Genomic DNA, 18,771 nt, shown 5'->3' with positions numbered 1-18,771 from the left:
TGGCCCAGCTATTGACTAACTGTGAGGCATTTGGTAAGTTGTTCAACTTCTCTGTACCTTGATTTCCTCATCTGCAAAACAATGATAAAATCATGGAGTTGTCGTGTGCATGAAGTGAATCCATATATGTAAAGCATTTGGAATAGCACTTAGCATATAATAAATGTTTTTCATTTTATGCATAAATTCCACTTCTCAATATCTACCTAGGGAAACACTTTGCACCAAAAGAGGTTCATGGATACTCATCTCTAGCATAGTTTATAGCAATAGAAAAAAACAGAAACTAACTAAATATTCAGCAATAAGCTAATGGTAAAACAAAGAAAGATGTAGTGTACCATGGAATACTAAGAAACAACTAAAGAAAATAAGGTAGATCTCTATGTTCTGACATGGAAAAATCTCTGAGAGATGTTGTTATGTACTGAAAACCCAGATTCATAATGTTACATAAAGGATGGTCTTATAAACACAGCAAAGCATTACATTATATGTTTCCACTAGAGGCCCGGTGCACGAAATTCATGCACTCGGGGGGGGGGTGTCCCTCAGCCCGGCCTGCACCCTCTGGCAGTCCAGGAGCCCACAGGGGATGTCCAAAGCCAGCAGTCAGACATCCGTAGCGCTGCCCTGGAGGTGGGAGAGGCTCCTGCCACCACAGCAGCGCTCTGCCTGTGAGAGCACACTGACCACCGAGCATCTGCCCCTGGTGGTCAGTGTGCATCATAGCAACTGACCATTCAGTCAATTTGCATATTAACCTTTCATTATATAGGATACCTAGAAAAATATCTGGAAGGATACACCTCAAATTGATATTGTTAGAGTTGTTACCTGGTGAGGAGTATAGGGGGGAAGCATGATTGGGTGTAAAAATGGTCAAAATGATTTTACATTTTATAAGGAGAGTGTATGCATCTATAACTTACGTGACTAAAAAGTTATTTTTAAGTTTAATGAGGAAGTAGCCAAAAGTGGCCAAAGGGAATTATCTTTTCAACAAATGGTTCTGAAACAACTGGATATCCATAAGCAATAAATTGAACCTCTATCCATATCTTGTCTCATCTACAAAAGTGAACACAAAATGGATCATTAGGTAATGTAAAACCTAAAACTATTAAATTTCAAGAGGAACTCATAGGAGAAAATCTTTGTGACCTTAGGTTAGGCAATAATTTTTTAAATACAATACCAAAAGCACAATACATACAAGAAAAAAATGTGATAAATTGGACTACATCATAATTAAGTACTGCTTTCTGAAATATATATGCTGTTAAAAACTTAAAAGACAAACCACAGACTTGGAGGAAAATATTTGCAAATCACATATCTAATAAAGGAATTGCATCCAGAATATATAAAGAACTCTTAAATGCAATAATAAGAAAATAAACAGCCCAATTTTAAAAAGTGAGCAAAACATTTGACCAGATATTTCACCAAAGAAGATATATAGATAGCAAAAAAGCACATAAAAAGATGTTGAGCATCATTAGTTATCAGGGAAATGCAAAATTAAACCACAATGATATACTACTACCATCTATTAGAATGGTCATTATTAAAAACACAGTCAACAACAGGAAAAAAATAGTAAATTGCACTTCATCAAAATTAAAAACATTTGTGCACCAAATGACTCAAGACCATGAAAAGAATCCACAAAATAGTAGGCAATATTTGCAAATCGTAGATATGATAGGAGATAGTATCCAAAATATATTTTTAAAAACTCCTTTAATTCAACACCAAACAACACAAAAAACAATCCAATTCAAAAATAGGCAAAGGACTTGAATAGATATTTCTCCAAAGAAAACATACAAATGGCCAATAAGCACACGAAAAGAGGCTCTACATCACTAAGCAGTAGAGAACTGCAAACGAAAACCACAGTGAGATACCACTTCTCATCCATCAAGATGGCTTTTATTTTTTTTCAACAAAACATAACAAGTGTTGCTGAAGAGGTGGAGAATTTTGGAACATTGCCGGTCAGAGTATAAATGGTGTAGCCGACTGTGGAAAACAATTTAGCAGTTCCTCAAAAAGCTAAGCATAGAATTGCCATATGATCCAGCAATACCACTTCTAGGTACAAAAGAAATGAAAGAAGGGCCCTAGCTGGTTTGGCTCAGTGGTCCGAGCATCAGCCTTGGGACTGAAGGGTCCCGGGTTCAGTTTTGGTAAAGGGCACATGCCTGGGTTGTAGGTTCGATCCCCAGTAGGGGGCGTGCAGGAGGCAGCCAGTCAATGATTCTCTCTCATCATTGATGTTTCTATCTCTCTCTTTCCCTCTCCCTTCCTCTCTCTAAAATCAATAAGATATATACTAGTATATACATTTTGTAAAAGAAATGAAAGAAGGGATTCAGATCATGCACCAGTGTTCACTGCAGCAGTATTCAAAATAGCTAGAAGGTGGAAACACCCAAGTGTTTTTCAACAGGGGAATGGATAAACTGTGGTGTATTTATGCAATGGAATGTTATTCCAACTTAAAAAGGAGTAAGAATCTGAAATGTGCTACAACATGGATGAACCCTGAAAACATTATATTAAAGTGAAATAAGCTAGATACAAAAGGACAAATATTGTCTGGTTCCACTTATACAGAATAGAATAGGCAAATTCTCATAGAGACAGAAAATAGAATAGCGGTTACCAAGGGCTGGGGGCAGAGGGGAAATGATGAGCTATTGTCTAATAGGTTTCTGTTTGGAAAGATTAAAAAGTACTAGGAATAAATAGTGCTGATGTTACACAAAATTGTGAATGTACTTAATGTCACTTAGTTGTACATTTAAAAATTGTCAAACTGGTAAATTTTATGTTATATATTTTTTTTAACAGAATGAGATTTTTGTTTTTATTACTCAAAAAAGCTTCATTTTAAAATTTACTTAGCTTTCTGACTCTGTGCTTGTGCCTTCAACACTTTCACAATGATTTTCCACTCCTCAATAAGGAAAGCACACTTGATCCTGTCAGGGACACATTTAGCACACATGGATCCACCATAGGCCCTGCTGACGTGTTTTTTCGTTTTAGACGATCTCATTAGAACTTTAGGTCTCACAGCACGAACTCCGCGAAGTCGGCCTGGGCACACACCACATGCAGATTTTGGTGCTTTCCCAACCTTCTTGGTATAAAGGTAAACAATTCTATTACCAGGTGTTCGGGACAGTCTAGTTTTGTTAGGGGCTGTATTGTAGGACAGCCTCCAACGGTATGTCAAACGCTGGACCATGATGAATACCTGAAGTCACCGTGCCCAGAAGAGCAAAAGGAAAGTGCTTGCGAGTTCCTATATATATTTTTTAATATAATTTTTATTGATTTTAGAGAGGGAGAGAGAGATAGAAACATCAATGATGAGAGAGAATCATTGATCAGCTGCCTCCTGCACATCTCCTACTGGGAATTGAGCCCGCAACCCAGGCATGTGCCCTTGACTGGAATAGAACCTGGGACCCTTCAGTCCACAGGCCAATGCTCTATCCTCTGAGCTAAACCAGCCAGGGATGTTATATATATTTTACCAAAATAAAAAAAAAATTAAAGGCTGACCTTAGCATGTGCTGGCAAGGATGTGGAACAACTAGAACTTTTATACACTATTAATGGGAACATAAAATAATACAACCACTTTGGAAAACAGTTTGGCAATATTTTAATAAGTTAAACATACATCTACTATGTGACCTAGTCATTCCACTCATAGGTATTTGCCAAGAGAAATGAAAACATTTGTCCATAAGAAGACTTGTATAGAAATGTTCATAGCAGCTTTATTTGTAATCGCCCAAACTGGAAACAACCCAAATGACTATCCACAGGGGAATGGATAAATTAATTGCAGTAGATCCATACCATGAAGTGCTACTCAGCAATAGAAAGAATAAGCAACAGATACATGCAATAGCATGGATGAATCTCAAACAATTATGCTCAGTGAAAGATGATAGACAAAAATGAGTAAAAATACTATAAAATTTCCATTATTTAAAATTTTGGAAAATGCAAACGAATCGACAGCAACAGAAATATTAGTGGTTGCCTGGAATGTAGGGGAAGGAGCTGGAGTGAGGAATTATAAAGGGACATGAGGAAACTTTTGGGAATGAAGGACATGTTCATTATCTTAGCTGTGGTGATTTTGCTGGGTGTGTACAAACATCATAATTAGTCAAACTGTATGCTTTAAATATGTGCCACATATTGTATATCAATTATTCCTCAATAACGCTGTTTAAAAAAATAAGTCTAAGGAGGGAGTACTCAGAGAGACGAAGAGGTAATTAGAGCACTAATCCATTGATTTTTATTGAGTCGCTACTATGTTCTATGCATTTCATACATCATCTCTGATCCTTACAATAAATGGAGGAGTAAATATTGTTATTCCTATTTTACAGATAAGGAATCTGTGGTTCAGAGAGGTGAAGCCACTTGCTCAAGGGCACACAGAGACAGGTTCAAATTGTGCTCTTTTCATTTTGCCTCACTGTCTCCCAACGATGTGAGAAATGGAGGATTAGACTGTGCTGGCTCATTGATTGCTGACAATAAGTTGATCAGGGAATATGAGGCATGAAGGGCTACTCCTTAGATAGGGAGGGAGGAGCTTGGACTGCTTTACTCATGGTATGACTTACGACCATGAACCATTACCTTCTCTCTGGTAACCTGGGATAAGATGCTGGGGATGTACGTCTCAGTCCTCTACTCGCCATAGATTCCACCTCCTATGCCCACATTTACAGAAAAAGAACCATATTCTATATGATTTCATTTATCATGTTCTAAAGTAGTTCTTACAAAACAACAGAGAAGGAAAATATCATTCAATATATTGTAGTGAGAAAATCAGTTAGCCATTTAGGGAAAAATAATTTTTTTCTGTCTACCTATCTATTCTATTTATCTTTATCAACCCAACATTGATAAAGAATTAAATGTTATTAAATAGAGTTTAATATTTAGCAGATCTTTAAAATGATGGTAGTTCTAAGCTTTGAGTTGACAGAAAATTACAGATTTGGCTATATAAAAATTTGAAACTTTGTACATAGAAAAATATAACCAAAAGAAAAATAACCAATTGGTAAAAATATCTTCCTCAAGTATGACAAAAAATGAACTTCTACAAAGCAGTCATGCAAGTCAATCAGAAAACATGTCCTCCAAAGATAAATGGATAGGGATACTTCACATAAGAGGAAATAGAACTAAACAAGCATATGGCAAAATGTTCAACCTCACTAGTGATTTCTTACAGTACAAATTAAAACAACATAGTACAAGTTAAAGAGAAGCAGTTACCAGGCTGGGACAAGTATAGTAAAATTGCAAGGAACCTCTGAGAAAGGCTTTTGGCAATACACGCTCATTGCTATCAAAGTGTTCAGACTCAACATAGTGCGCCCTTTCTAATAGTTACTGCCACCAGGGGTCCTCAAACTATGGCCCGCGGGCCACATGCGTCCCGCTGAGGACATTTATCCGGCCCCCCGGGTGCCGCTGCCTGTCCTGCTTAGCAGCTGACTCATCCTGGGCCCGCAGTGCGCATAGGAATTTGTTCATAGTTTTTTTTTTTTAACTATAGTCCAGCCCTCCAATGGTCTGAGGGACAGTGAACTGGCCCCTGTTTAAAAAGTTTGAGGACCCCTGGATTAGACACAGATGCACTAGTTCTCCCCAATGTGAGTCTCTAGCTCAGATCATGCACCTGAGTTCAGACCTGTGTCTATAAGACATCTCCAGTAGGCTGTTCCCATTTCTCAACCCCATATCTCACACCAGACAGGCCTCCTCCTTGTTCCCAGTGAATGTACCACTGAATCACCAAGGCAGAAACCCAGGAATCATCCTGATTACCTCCGTGTCCCTCACCCCTGCACATCCATCACTTCCAGTCAGATCCTGGCAATACTCCGTCTGCAATGTCTTTGAATCTGGCCCCTCCTCCAGACCCCACAGTCACAGACCTGGGTTTCACCCTTCTGTTTCTTGCTTGTATTGCTTAAATAACCCTGACCCATTTCATCCAAGCCACTCACTTTTCCTTCAAACCATCTATAAGGAGCAGTCAGAGTTATCTTTCTAAAGCACAAAGCTGATCTTGTCCTTAAAATCTTTCAATGGCTCCCCATGTCTACCTACATGTTCAAGTCCAAGGGTCTTAAAATTTAGCAGCCCTCTGTGTTCTAAACTGCCTCACCACCATGTTTTCTCCAATGAGCTTCTCCTGGCCTTCTACCCCCTCCTCCCAGCTTGCCTCTTCCATTATAACGTGAATTCCTTGAAAGCAGGAACTAGATCTTAATCATCTCTATAGAGCTCAACTCAGAGTAAGTTGGCTGAAGGAATGAATTTATTCTCAAGAAATCATGTGACTGAAGGGAAAGTCATATGAAGGAAACATCACTATAGCAACATTCATAATAAAGAAAAAGCGCAAAAAACTAAATGTTCAACAATAGAGAACTTTTATTAATTATGGGACATCCATTTAATGGAATGTGATGCAGCTGTTAAAATACTAATTCTGAAGCTTATGTAGCAACTGAGAAAGTATTTGTAATGTAATAAAAGTAGAATAGAACATGGTATGTATGCTAGGATTAAAATTATGTAAAAGTATGCATGCACACAAACTGATCAGAATGAGAACAGGAACAAATGAATACAGATGATGTGTTTAAGGTGTTTGGGGAAGTACTGTTTGTTATTTTCTTAGCTCTTTCCAGATTCCATTTATTGTTGTTAAAATGTCATTTGTGCTTAAATGCAAATTGACAGAGGAAAAAATATACTGAAACGGTGCTTTGGTTTCCTCAAGTCCTTTGATAAGCTGTGGTACAAACACAAACCACTGACCTGGTAGACAAGAAACCAACCCCCATTCTTAATTAGCTGTGTGATCTTGATTAAGTAGTATCTGCAGCTCTGAGCAGCCATTTCTCTTATCCTGTCTAGCTGGAAGTCCCGTGATTATTCCTCACTCCCAAATCAACTCTCATCATTTCTGTTAGCAGTACCACCATCTTCCCAGTGCCCTTAGACTGAAAACTTCAGAATTCACCTTCCATTATCCCACCATCTCCACTCTCTCCCTAATCCTCAGCTCCAATCAATTGCCTGTTCCTTTGAATATTCATTTATAGCATGCTTTACTATGGACCTGGTTCTAGACAAAGAGTCCTTGCCCTCTTACTGTCTGGTTGGGAAATGCTAACAATGTTTCTCTATCTTGCTTCTCTGCAGACTACTGAAGGGTAGAGTGGAAGGCAGAGACAGAGACATATAAAACAGAACATCCTGAGTTAGGAGTTTGTCCCCGTGGTGGGAGGAGTTCAGGAACAGACTGGATGCTCTCAGGAATAGTATAGTAAGACCTGGCACAATGAGTTGGATGTTAACTCAATTTATGCATTTAACAAGTATTTACCAAGTGCTGGACACAATGCCAAGCTCTCTGTTAGGTAGCAAAGGACCTGCTCAGATGAATTAGGGCAGGCTCTGTCATAGAGTTGCTCACAGTCTAGTGGAGGACAGACAAGGAAATTAGTCAATACAGACCAATATACTAAGTGCTGTCATGGAATTTGAACCGAGGGTTCTGTGGCAGAAAAATGTAGGATTGACCCTGCCTAGGGGCCTGGGGCCTCACAGAGCCAGAGGGACGAGAACTGTGTTTATCTCCAAGGCTGAAGAGATTAGGGGCCCAGTAAGGGGGTTGAGTTGTCCATAGCCCTCCCAAGGTGAGGAATCATCAGGTCCACAGGCAGGAAGCTAGAAAGCTTTTTCAGAGCAGTAATTGTTTGGAATGGCTTAAGCTTTGAGGTTTGGAATGGGTGAAGGAAGCAATGGATGTCCAGGCACAGGAGGCAGCTGGTGACTGGCAGAGGGAGTCCAGGAAGGAGGGCCAAGGGAGTTTCAAAGTAGGGAAATCACATGATAGACTGAGTTTTAGTTAAATAATCGGATGGTCTCTAATGTCCCCTCTCTTCCCTGAGATCTTATAAGTGCCAAATGTGTTGTATAGGAAGCAGGGGCAGGACACCAAGGTTCAAGGAAGGGTTCCTACCCTTTCATCCTCTCGGCAATCTTCAGAGAAGCAAGAGAGATTAAAAAAAAAAAAAAAAGGTTGGTTCTTCCCAAATTATAGTATGGGCAGACCGGCTGGCTCTAGAGAACTGGGAAGAAGAGGCAGACCAAATATGTTTAAGAAATATTAGCCCGGGAGGAGATCCAAGATGGCGGCGTAGGCAAACACCTAAACTGCTGCCTCGCACAACAATTTCAAAACTACAACTAAAAGACAAAACGTCTATCACCCAGAACCACCAGAAAGCTGGCTGAGTGGAAGTTCTACAACTAGAAGGAAAGAGCAAACAGCATTGAGGGGTGCACAAGCGCTGAAAAGCTGAGGTACGGAGGCACGCGAATCAGGCTGGCAATGGGCGACTGGGAGCGCTGCTTTTTTCAACCCAAAGGAGACAAGCTCCTGATTACTCCGAACTCCAGTTTCTGGGGAGACGCGGGGGACCCAAACTCCTATGGGGAGAAGCTGGACTGTCTGCCGTGGGGTCGGAAAGTGAGGGAGGCTTGCTTGCAGGGCTGCGAGCAGGAATAATTGTTTATTGTGCTGGGGCACGGGACTCGGGACACGGTCGGAGACGCAGAGCCACAGAGCTGGCTTACTGGCAGCCATCGCTGTTTGCCACGCCCTAGCCTAGTCACGCCCTGAGACCCCGCCCTGCACAATCTACGAACCCACCCAAGCTCCAAGCAGCGGCTTTAGCATATGAATGGCCTGCCCTATCGCAGCTTAACCTAGAAAACTTGCAGCCCGGGTCAGACAGCTCCAAAACCTCCAAACCCCAAGCAAAGAGGAGAAAACTGTAGTTCTTGCTGTAGCTCCTGCTGGGTGGCTTCAGACAGTAGCTGACCTGCACCCCATTGGAGATCCAGAAGCCAGTGTACCTAGCGGTCAGTGTGAGACACCAGATTTCAACTCCTCACATCCATAAGTGACACATTCAAGAGGCAGACTCAGTGAGCACCAAAGCTCCACTGAAACAAGTCCTGCACCATAAGCGTGTCTCCAGCACAGCAGTTCTTCCATTATAGACATAGCGGGTCCTCACAGCCAATTGGCCTGGAGGTTAATTCCTCCCAGTGTACCAACAGCAATCAAGGCTTAACTACACCAAGACTTTGCACTCAGCCCACAAAGGGGTGTACCAAAGGCGTCCACCTCAGGTGATTGGGGAGGCTGAGCTACTGGCCCCTATAGGTCACCTACCACACAAAGCCACTCCATCAACACAAGGAAGCAGCAAAATGTGGAGACAAAGAAACATGTCACAAATGAGAGAAATGGAGGAAAGCAAACTAATGGACGACATAGAGTTCAGAACCACATTTATAAGGTTACTCAAGAATCTTCTAAAAACTTCCGAGAAACTTGATGAGACCTCCGAGGAGCTTAGTGAGACCTTCAAGGACCTTAATGAGAATGCCAAAAAAATGGAAAAGGACCAGTCAGAAATTAAGCATACACTGTCTGAAATAAAGAATATACAGAAACTCAACTGTAGATCAACGTACCCCAAGAATCAAACCAAAGATCTGAAATATGAGGAAACAAAAAACACCCAACCAGAAAAACAAAAAGAAAAAATCCAGAAATATGAAGATAGTGTAAGGAGCCTCTGGGACAACTTTAAGCGTACCAACATCCGAATTTTTGGGGTGCCAGAAGAAGAGAAAGAGCAAAATATTGAAAGCCTATTAGAAGAGATAATGACAGAAAACTTTCCCTACCTGGTGAAAGAAATAGACTTACAAGTTCAGGAAGCACACAGAACCCCATACAAGAGGAATCCAAAGAGGACCACACCAAGACACATCATAATTAAAATTCCAAGGGCAAAAGACAAAGAGAGAATCTTGAAAGCAGCAAGAGAAAAACGGTTAGTTACCTACAAGGGAGCACCCATACTACTGTCAGCTGATTTCTCGGCAGAAACTATGCAGGCCAGAAGGGAGTGGCAAGAAATATTCAAAGTGATGAACAGCAAGAACCTACAACCAAGATTACTCTACCCAGCAAAGCTATCATTCAGAGTTGAAGGTCAGATAAAGAGCTTCACAGACAAGAAAAAGCTAAAGGAGTTCATCACCACCAAACCAGGATTACATGAAATGCTGAAGGGTGTTCTTTAAGAAGAGGAAGAAGAAGAAAAAGGTAAAGATAAAAATTATGAACAACAAAATGACATCAAATACATACCTACCAACAAGTGAATCTAAAAATCAAGTGAATAAAAAATCTGAAGAACAGAATGGACTGGTGAATATAATAGAATCAGGGACATAGAAAGGGAGTGGACTGACAATTCTCAGGGGGGAGGGGGTGTGAGGGGTGCAGGAAGAGACTGGACAAAAAGCTTACACCTATGGATGAAGACAGTGGCGGGGGGGGGGGGTTTAAGGGCATGGGGTGGGGTGGGGAATCAGGTGGAGGGGAGCTATGGGGGAAAAAAAGAGGAACACCTGTAATAATCTGAACAATAAAGATTTATTAAAAAAAATGTAATGACCATGAAAAAAATAATAATAATAATAATTTCTAATCTTCAAAAAAAAAAAAAGAAAGAAAGAAAGAAATATTAGCCCGGCTAGCGTGGCTCACTGGTTGAGGATCAACCTATGAACCAGGTCATGGTTCGATTCCCTGTCAGGGCACATGCCCGGGTTGCGGCCTCGATCCCTAGTGTGGGGCATGCAAGAGGCAGCCAATCAATGATTCTCTCTCATCATTGATGCTTCCATCTTTCTCTCCCTCTCCCTTCCTCTCTGAAATCAATAAAAATATATTTTTTTAAAAATAATATTAAATATTAATTAAAATGCATTCTATTGCTTGTACAATCATGTGTATGTGGACCTTAAAGTAGCCTCGCTTTGCACTTAGAAGGCAGGAAGTTTGTCTAGCAGCTCATCTTGGCATTTCTAGCACCTAACACAGAACCAGGTGCCTCAGAGGAGGAGGAAGGGAAGGAAAGGGAGGGAGGAGATTGCTTTTAGGAAACCGCCCTTTTTCAGCGGTCCTTCCTAAGCTCCGGATCTATGACCTCCCACCAGCAGGTGGCAAGATAGTCCCTGCTCCCCTTGAAAGGGTGGGGTGGGCGGAGCATCCCAGGTCGGCGCGCGCAGCCTCCGATCCTTTTTTTCTTGGTGCACCGGAAAGAGGCGGTCCTCTTTCTTTGCCTAGCGCAGCCATGGTAAGACAACTTTTTTTGCGAGCTCTTGGGATACCATCAGCCTCCATCCTCCCAGGGCCGGGACTGTCCGGGGTTTCGGGGCCCCCGCAGGGAGTGGCCGGGCGGAGGCAAACGGAGTATGGCCTGCATGGTTGGCCCAGGCGGGCTGGGGAGCGAGGGAGGAGGTGATCAGTGGCTCTGGCGGGAAGGCCTTGGTCTCTGGCGTGCCACGCATACCTCCCCCGTTGGGAGGAACGGCTTTCTAATCAGACCCGGGCCTGATGGACCTGGAGGGCCAGGGCTGGTGGGCAGCAGCTGCAACAGGCAGAAAAGGATTTTCTTCGTCATTGTCTTTTGGGCACGGCCTTACTTTGCGAACTGAGGCCAGTAAGCATCTGTACACAGCTATAGGCTTCCACATGTTAAAGTGAAAGCCAGTGTCAGCTTTTGGCTTTAGAGTAAGGGGGAGCAGCTATTGGCACGTGGTTGTGCTGAGATCAGGTTCATAGCGCACCAGACACTCGTGTTGGGAAAACTTTTCTATTTGATTAACAAGTAGAAGCACAGATTGGATCCAGGTCCACATTTCTGTTGCTGGCTGGCTGTGTGCCAAGAAGTCCAACCCCTGTCCATTTCACCAGTATAGTGTCCTAGAAAAAGTAAAAGCTTCTAAAAGCAAACACTTTTAAGCAGTAACATGAAAATACTTATAAAACTCTTCCTCAGGCTCGTGGTCCCAAGAAGCATCTGAAGCGTGTAGCAGCTCCAAAGCATTGGATGCTGGATAAACTGACCGGTGTGTTTGTAAGTATCATTATATTGTAATTGTGTTTCAAGGGACAGTCTTATTGAGATATAATTGACATATTTTATACTATTTTTTAATACACTTTTATTGATTTCAGAGAGGAAGGGAGAGAGAAACATCAATGATGAGAGAGAATCCTGGATAGGCTGCCTCCTGCACGCCCCCTGATTGGGGGTCGAGCCCGCAACCGGGGTATGTGCCCTTCACCAGAATCAAACCCAGGACCCTTTGGTCCGCAGGCCAACGCTCTATCCACTGAGCCAAACCGGCTAGGGCTACTATTTCCTTTATGTCAGACATCCCTACATCCCTGATTGCTGTATTCATAATGTTTCTTGCAGTGCCTCCCATAAGATTTCTGTACCTCATTTATTCCACATACCACATAGTAAACTTACATGGACTCAGGATCCACGTGTTCTTAACAGGCCTGGTCCTTTGAAGGGGGGGGGGGTGGAAATACCTCTTGTTGACCTAAATTGGAGGGGGGTTGATGGACAGTCTGGTGTCTAGGTAATGGATCTCAGGATTTGGAAGGTGGATTTGTATGAATCCCAACAATAGCTTGAGAGGGTGTTTTTTAAAATCATTTTACAGGCTCCTCGGCCATCTACCGGTCCCCACAAGCTGAGAGAATGTCTCCCTCTCATCATTTTCTTAAGGAACAGACTTAAGTATGCTCTAACAGGAGATGAAGTAAAGAAGATCTGCATGCAGCGGTTTATTAAGATTGATGGCAAGGTCCGAACTGATATAACCTACCCTGCTGGTTTTATGGGTAAGTGGTTAGTACTTGGCTCCTTAAAACATTAAGTATCATCATTAGCCTTAGGAATCCATGTTGTTGTTTTAAATGGGAACCTCTTTTTTTCTTACTGTGGTATAGTTAATGCAGCATGGGATAGTGGGGTCACTATGGTAACCTTGGTTACTGTTTGATATCAGATGTCATCAGCATTGACAAGACTGGAGAGAATTTCCGCCTGATCTATGACACTAAGGGCCGCTTTGCTGTTCATCGTATTACACCTGAGGAGGCCAAGGTGCGTGCAAGCAGACTGGGTTTTCATTCAGTAAAATAAAGTACATGGGCTGGTCTATTGGGATAAGATAGGTAAATTAAGATTACTTAAAATCTTGTACCTGGAAATGTTCAGTTAACAATTTGGTTAAATTCTATCATATGGCCCTAACCGGTTTGGCTCAGTGGATAGAGTGTTGGCCTGCAGACTGAAAGGTCCCAGGTTCGATTCCAGTCAAGGGCATGTACCTTGGTTGCGGGCACATCCCCAGTGGGAGGTGTGTAGGAGGCAGCTGATCGATGTTTCTCTCTCGTCAATGTTTCTAACTCTATCCCTCTCCCTTCCTCTCTGTAAAAAAATCAATAAAATATATATTTTTTAAAAATTCTCTCATATGTGCAATTTCCTGTTGTATTATTAAAGCATTTCTAATAGCTATATAGCAGTCTGTTGCTGGATGTCTAATAATTGACCCCCATTTTAAGTTAACATTCTCAACAGATTTTCTTTTTTTGAGTACCTAAAATAAGGGTCCTCTAAGGATAAAGGACCAGAAAACCAATATCTAGTCAAATCCATTTGGCCCTTTGTCATATCTCCATTACTCTGGAAGGGAAAGGTGTTAGTGGAGGAGACTGAAAATCCTTGGGCACTGTTTTGAGATAGCTTGAAAAAAGATTAGACATTGGTGGTTTTATGAAATTTGTTATGATGGTTTACACAGTTTTATGGTTTCTTGAATTATTGGCTGTAAATGAAGGTTGATATGTGTGATTCAACTCCTTAGCTGCCTTGTTATTGGCAGGCTGGAGGGCATGTCCATGACATGGGGTGATTTGATTTACTTTCAAATGTCAGGGAATGATAAATCCAAAGCTGAAACATTTTGTGAGGTATTTGTTGATTGGATTAACTTCTAATGCAATTGCAGTTCTTGAGACACTCAGTTGTGATGCAGAGGGAGCCACTAAGAAGCTCTTTTTAGGAATGGTGAGGGAAGAATTCAGGGGCTCCATGAGGCTTAAAACAGCCTGGAGAAAAGAGGGTGATCAGCCCACTCCACGGAGGAATTAGGATTTATGGTGCCTTCATGCCTTGGATTTAACATGGGAGTGATGCACTGCTATCAGGAAAATCCCATGTGACTAGCCTAGAGAGAGGGGCAGTGTACAAGATAAATTTGTGGAGGGTGGCAAGAAAAATCAAGGACACATTCTGCTGTAGTTCAAGAAACCTATGTAGAGCTTATGTAGGGCTGTTGCCTTTGGCTGCTAATTGCATTTTTTAACCTGGTGACTTGTGGCTTTGAAAGAACCTTTTTTTCCATTGTGGAGCATAGTGCATGTGCACGAGACTAAATGAGGCTAACCTTTGTGTGTTTCTAGTACAAGTTGTGCAAAGTGAGGAAGATCTTTGTGGGCACAAAAGGAATCCCTCATCTGGTAACCCATGATGCTCGCACCATCCGCTACCCTGATCCCCTCATCAAGGTGAACGACACCATTCAGATCGATTTGGAAACTGGCAGAATTACTGATTTCATCAAGTTTGACACTGGTAAGCAGCCTCTACTCTACCTGGGCGTTCTCTTTAAACCCCAGCTATAAGAGCTGTTTAGGTTTTTTGTTTTTTTTCCATCACCATTTATCCCTTCTGCGCCATCTTCCCTGCAGGAGCTGTTCTTTGCTTTTCTCTCCCCCACCCTACCCCCCTTTTTTAAAAAAAATTTTTATTAATTACACTTAATCAGTCATCACTTGCACAGGGCCTGGGTACAGAGCTTTAGTTTGAGTCTTCCAGGTAATTCCCATGCACCTAGTTAGCAACAGAAGCTAGATGTCTTTTGTTGTAGTAAGGGAAACTGGAGAGTGTAGCTACTCTAATGCCCAGTATTTTTACTTCTAAGGCCCAAATGCTCCGAATATTGGGTGGCTGAGGTGAGGTCTGGCATAGCACATTCTCAGGCCTGTTCTAGATGTCTCAAAACTCCCCTATCCGTGGAAACAGCTTGAGGGCTGGGCAGGTAAGTCTGGTGAAAAAGCAAGCCAGCCCTGACCGGTTTGGCTCAGTGGATAGAGCGTCAGCCTGCGGACTGAAGGGTCCCAGGTTCGATTCCGGTCAAGGGCATGTACCTTGGTTGCGGGCACATCCCCGGTGGGAGGTGTGCAGGAGGCAGCTGATCGATGTTTCTAACTCTCTATCCCTCTCCCTTCCTCTCTGTAAAAAATCAATAAAATATATTTAAAAAAAAGAAAAAGAAAGCCAGCCTCTTTGTAATAAGAGCTCTTGTTAATGCTGTCATTGTGCCTTGGAAGAACAGCATAGTCTAGGCGAGACATAGGGAGGACCTGGCAAGGTGGGTGCAGTAGAGTTCACATTTGTTGGGTGTGCTGCAGGAGGGATGGGAGAAATCTTAAGAGGCCTGGCTTGGGTAACATATCCACAGAAGTAAATTTGAATGAGAGAAGGAATTAATGAATTTACACCTGTCTCTGTCATGTAATACACTGGGTTGTAATAGCAGATTATTCCTTCTTGCCTAGGTAACTTGTGCATGGTAACCGGAGGTGCTAACCTGGGAAGAATTGGCGTGATCACCAACAGGGAGAGGCACCCTGGTTCTTTTGACGTAGTTCATGTGAAAGATGCCAATGGCAACAGCTTTGCCACCCGGCTCTCCAACATTTTTGTGATTGGCAAAGTAAGTCTTGGGTTTCCCTTCTCTCTAGTCCAGGAAAAACCTGTAAATGCAGGTACTGCTGGGATTGCAGCTCCTGATGGACTGGCTGTGCAGAAGCTAGTGTGAAGCCTCTTCTGGGATAGGGCTCACATAGAGTGGGGTTGGGCAGACCTGTGCTTTTTTAGTGTTGCAGAATCAGCATGGGGGGGCTGATCACCTTGGTTGATGAAAAGTGCCAATGATGATCAGCCTTGTAGTTTGCATTTATGTATATGGGCAGCAGGTTTAGGGGAATGGCTCCAATTAGTGCATGTTTCTGAATAACCAGCATCCAAGTGTCTGAAGACTTCTTGGCTGTTGCTAAGTGCTCTCACAAGCAGGCTTCTGTTCCTTAAAATGAGATGACAAATGTGCCGAACTGCTAATGGAGTTGGTGTATAGCAGGTTTTGATTCTTGTTTTCTCCTTCAGGGCAACAAACCATGGATTTCCCTACCCCGTGGAAAGGGTATCCGCCTCACCATTGCTGAAGAGAGAGACAAGAGACTGGCGGCCAAACAGAGCAGTGGGTGAAGTGAGCTCTAGGTGACATGATTGGAAAAGTCTTTGTACTTAATTAAAGATAATACAGCATGATTAATTGCCTTTTTTGTATGAGAGGGTTGGGGTTTTTTGTTTTAATTTAGTTTACTGTTATTGTACTTTATAACATGTAAAGCAGATGGAATTTTTCAGACATTCTATTTAATTTCTTGTGTCTGTTATAGGCTGGGCTTGGGTGGTGATGGGAAGGAGAACACACCTGACAAAGAAGGAACAGCAGCCCCTGACTTGGCCAAGACCTTGTCTATCCTGTTAAGTCTTCTTGGCTTTAAAAGAAAATCAGTGCCTTCCTTTATCTGGTCTTCCTGCCACTGCTATCCTCAACTCCAACCTCAGAGGTTTCTGCAAAACAGAAAGTGTGTGGAAAATAAACTTATTCCTACTTCCTTACTGTGTAGTGTCAGGTGGGACTTGACTGCCAAACTCCAAAAGTGTCCCTGCTGTAAGGTGTGCCAGGTCCTATACCTGTTCATCCTGAGCCCTGGGTCTCCTCCAAGAATTATTGTGCCTTTTGCTGTTAGCCTTCTCAACCAGCAGTTATTCCCATTATACTATAAAGCATGCCTTGCAAAAACCAAAAGCACCTTTATCTCCCTCCCATAGCCAGGCTTCTCAACCGTCACATTCATTTAACATCATTATTTGCTGCAATCTACACAGGCTTCCTAAATCATCCCACCATGACAGGTTTGGGGTTGAAAAACTTGGACATATTTATCCATCTGAGGCATGATGAGTCTGCCAAGTCACTGTATATTTAACTGGGGTTGTCTAATGGTATCCCTGGTTCCCAGGCCTGTGGTTCAGAGAAGAGGCCTGCTAAGGAACTGGCTTGGCCCTTGGCTGAGTCAAGAGTAGCAGAATACTGGTCTGGAATAACTGAACATCCAAATCATTCATCTAAAGGAGGCATGTCCAGGAATCAAGCCCAGATTTGGCCACACAGGACTCCCCTGCTTGATGAATTACAGACTTCAAAGCACCACTGGCAAGGGCCTCAGGACCTCTGCCTAAGCAGAAGGGAAGAGTAGAATCTTACCCATACAGGCAGTTGTGAGGTTCAAGGTTAGAAGTAAACTGGTGCTCCCTTGAATGGGCAAGTGAGGCTGAAAAGTCCAAGTACGAGGATCCCTGAATGCAAGTCTCAGCTAAGGAACCAAAGCAAATGGAAATGAGGCCTCTAAGTTGGTTCCACAAGTGTGGTTTTTTCCTGGATACTAATAGGCCGGCCATCTTACATAATGGGAATTAGTGTGTTCAGCTGCAGTTTCCTCACATCACCAGAGTTTTTTTAAAGACATTTTTAATTTATTTTTATTTTTTATTAGCAACTAACCCCATTGTAGGAAAGGTTTCCATCCTAACACTAGATCATGTCAACAGACTCAGCCAAAGTGGCCTGTATCAGAATGAGCTACAAGTTTCCAAATAAAATAGCTCTTTGTAGGGCTTTTCAAGGCTTCCAGTTTGATTTCATAAACTCTTAACAGCCTTTACGGATCATCTCAGCAAGGAGGCAGACATGGTCCCAAAATGAAACAAGCAGAATTTGGCAGGGAGGCCTCATGCTCCCATCAGAGGGCAACACAACTTTGAATGAGAACAAGAATACAAACATCTTGGACTTGTGTAGTGTTTCATAGTTCACAACTGACAACTTGATTTTTTAATTTTAATTCTCATCCGAGGAAATGTTTTCATTGATTTTTAGAGAGAGGAAGAGAGATAGAAATATCAATTGTTTGCCTCCCGTACACACCTGGACCGGGGATGGAATCTACAACATTTTCTGATGTATGGAAAAACACTCCAGCCAGCTGAGCCACCCAACAAGGGCCCATCTTGATTTTTTAATATCCAAATCCTGTGTTCTTGTTGCTAAACCACAGACAGAAAGTGATAGCCATCCCACTGTTCCCTGATTGGTGCCCATCTATCCAATCATCTGTCATGGCAAATTCCACTTTACCAGTTACTCAGGCCAAACACTGGACATGTCCTTGACTTGTTTCCTTTTATCATGCTCCACATATAACTTTATTAGAAAATCCTGTTAGCTTTACCTTCGAAATATATGTAGAATCCATATTTGGTGGTATTTAAAAATTAATATTCTGTGTAATCAGTCATCTTTCATAGATACATACTGAAGGATTTGCAGAAGAAATGAGAAGCAATCTGGACTTCGCTTTTAAAATAATCTGGGTGATTATTTTAATGAAACAATTGTCCATGTACTGATAATGTTAAAACTGGGTAATGGGTACATGGGGTTCATTACACTAATCGCTCTATAAACTTAGAAAAGAAGCAAATAGTATGGTGTCTGCCATTCTTCCCAAATGAATTTGGACCACTTATTGCCAGCATT

The 18,771-nt window shown here is 42.1% G+C and overlaps 2 protein-coding genes across 3 annotated transcripts; one reads left to right on the top strand and one right to left on the bottom strand.

The window, feature by feature from the left end:
• Window positions 1-2,908: 2,908 nt before the first annotated feature.
• Window positions 2,909-3,262, bottom strand: LOC308239916 (large ribosomal subunit protein eL34-like; the record flags this gene model as incomplete). The annotated part of the gene is made up of 1 exon (XM_080652776.1): window positions 2,909-3,262. One exon carries the CDS (start codon window positions 3,260-3,262, stop codon window positions 2,909-2,911), a length of 354 nt encoding a protein of 117 aa, XP_080508902.1.
• A 7,810-nt stretch (window positions 3,263-11,072) lies between these two features.
• RPS4X (ribosomal protein S4 X-linked) lies at window positions 11,073-16,791 on the top strand. 2 transcript variants are annotated; one of them, XM_080652088.1, is made up of 8 exons: window positions 11,073-11,309; window positions 12,015-12,092; window positions 12,694-12,874; window positions 13,042-13,139; window positions 14,504-14,675; window positions 15,662-15,819; window positions 16,269-16,382; window positions 16,565-16,791. In XM_080652088.1, the coding sequence occupies exons 1-7, from the start codon at window positions 11,307-11,309 to the stop codon at window positions 16,368-16,370; spliced, it is 792 nt and encodes a 263-aa protein (XP_080508214.1). In that variant the 5' UTR covers window positions 11,073-11,306; the 3' UTR covers window positions 16,371-16,382; window positions 16,565-16,791. The 2 variants fall into 2 exon arrangements, with proteins under 2 accessions (XP_080508214.1, XP_080508213.1); XM_080652087.1 differs by lacking the exon at window positions 16,565-16,791 and having other exon boundaries at window positions 16,269-16,535.
• Window positions 16,792-18,771: the final 1,980 nt, after the last annotated feature.

The sequence above is a fragment of the Plecotus auritus genome (assembly GCF_963455305.1).
Source record: "Plecotus auritus genome assembly, chromosome: X".
NCBI lineage: Eukaryota > Metazoa > Chordata > Mammalia > Chiroptera > Vespertilionidae > Plecotus > Plecotus auritus.
Note: the sequence above shows the minus strand (reverse complement) of the source record. Positions and strands in the feature narration are given on the sequence as shown.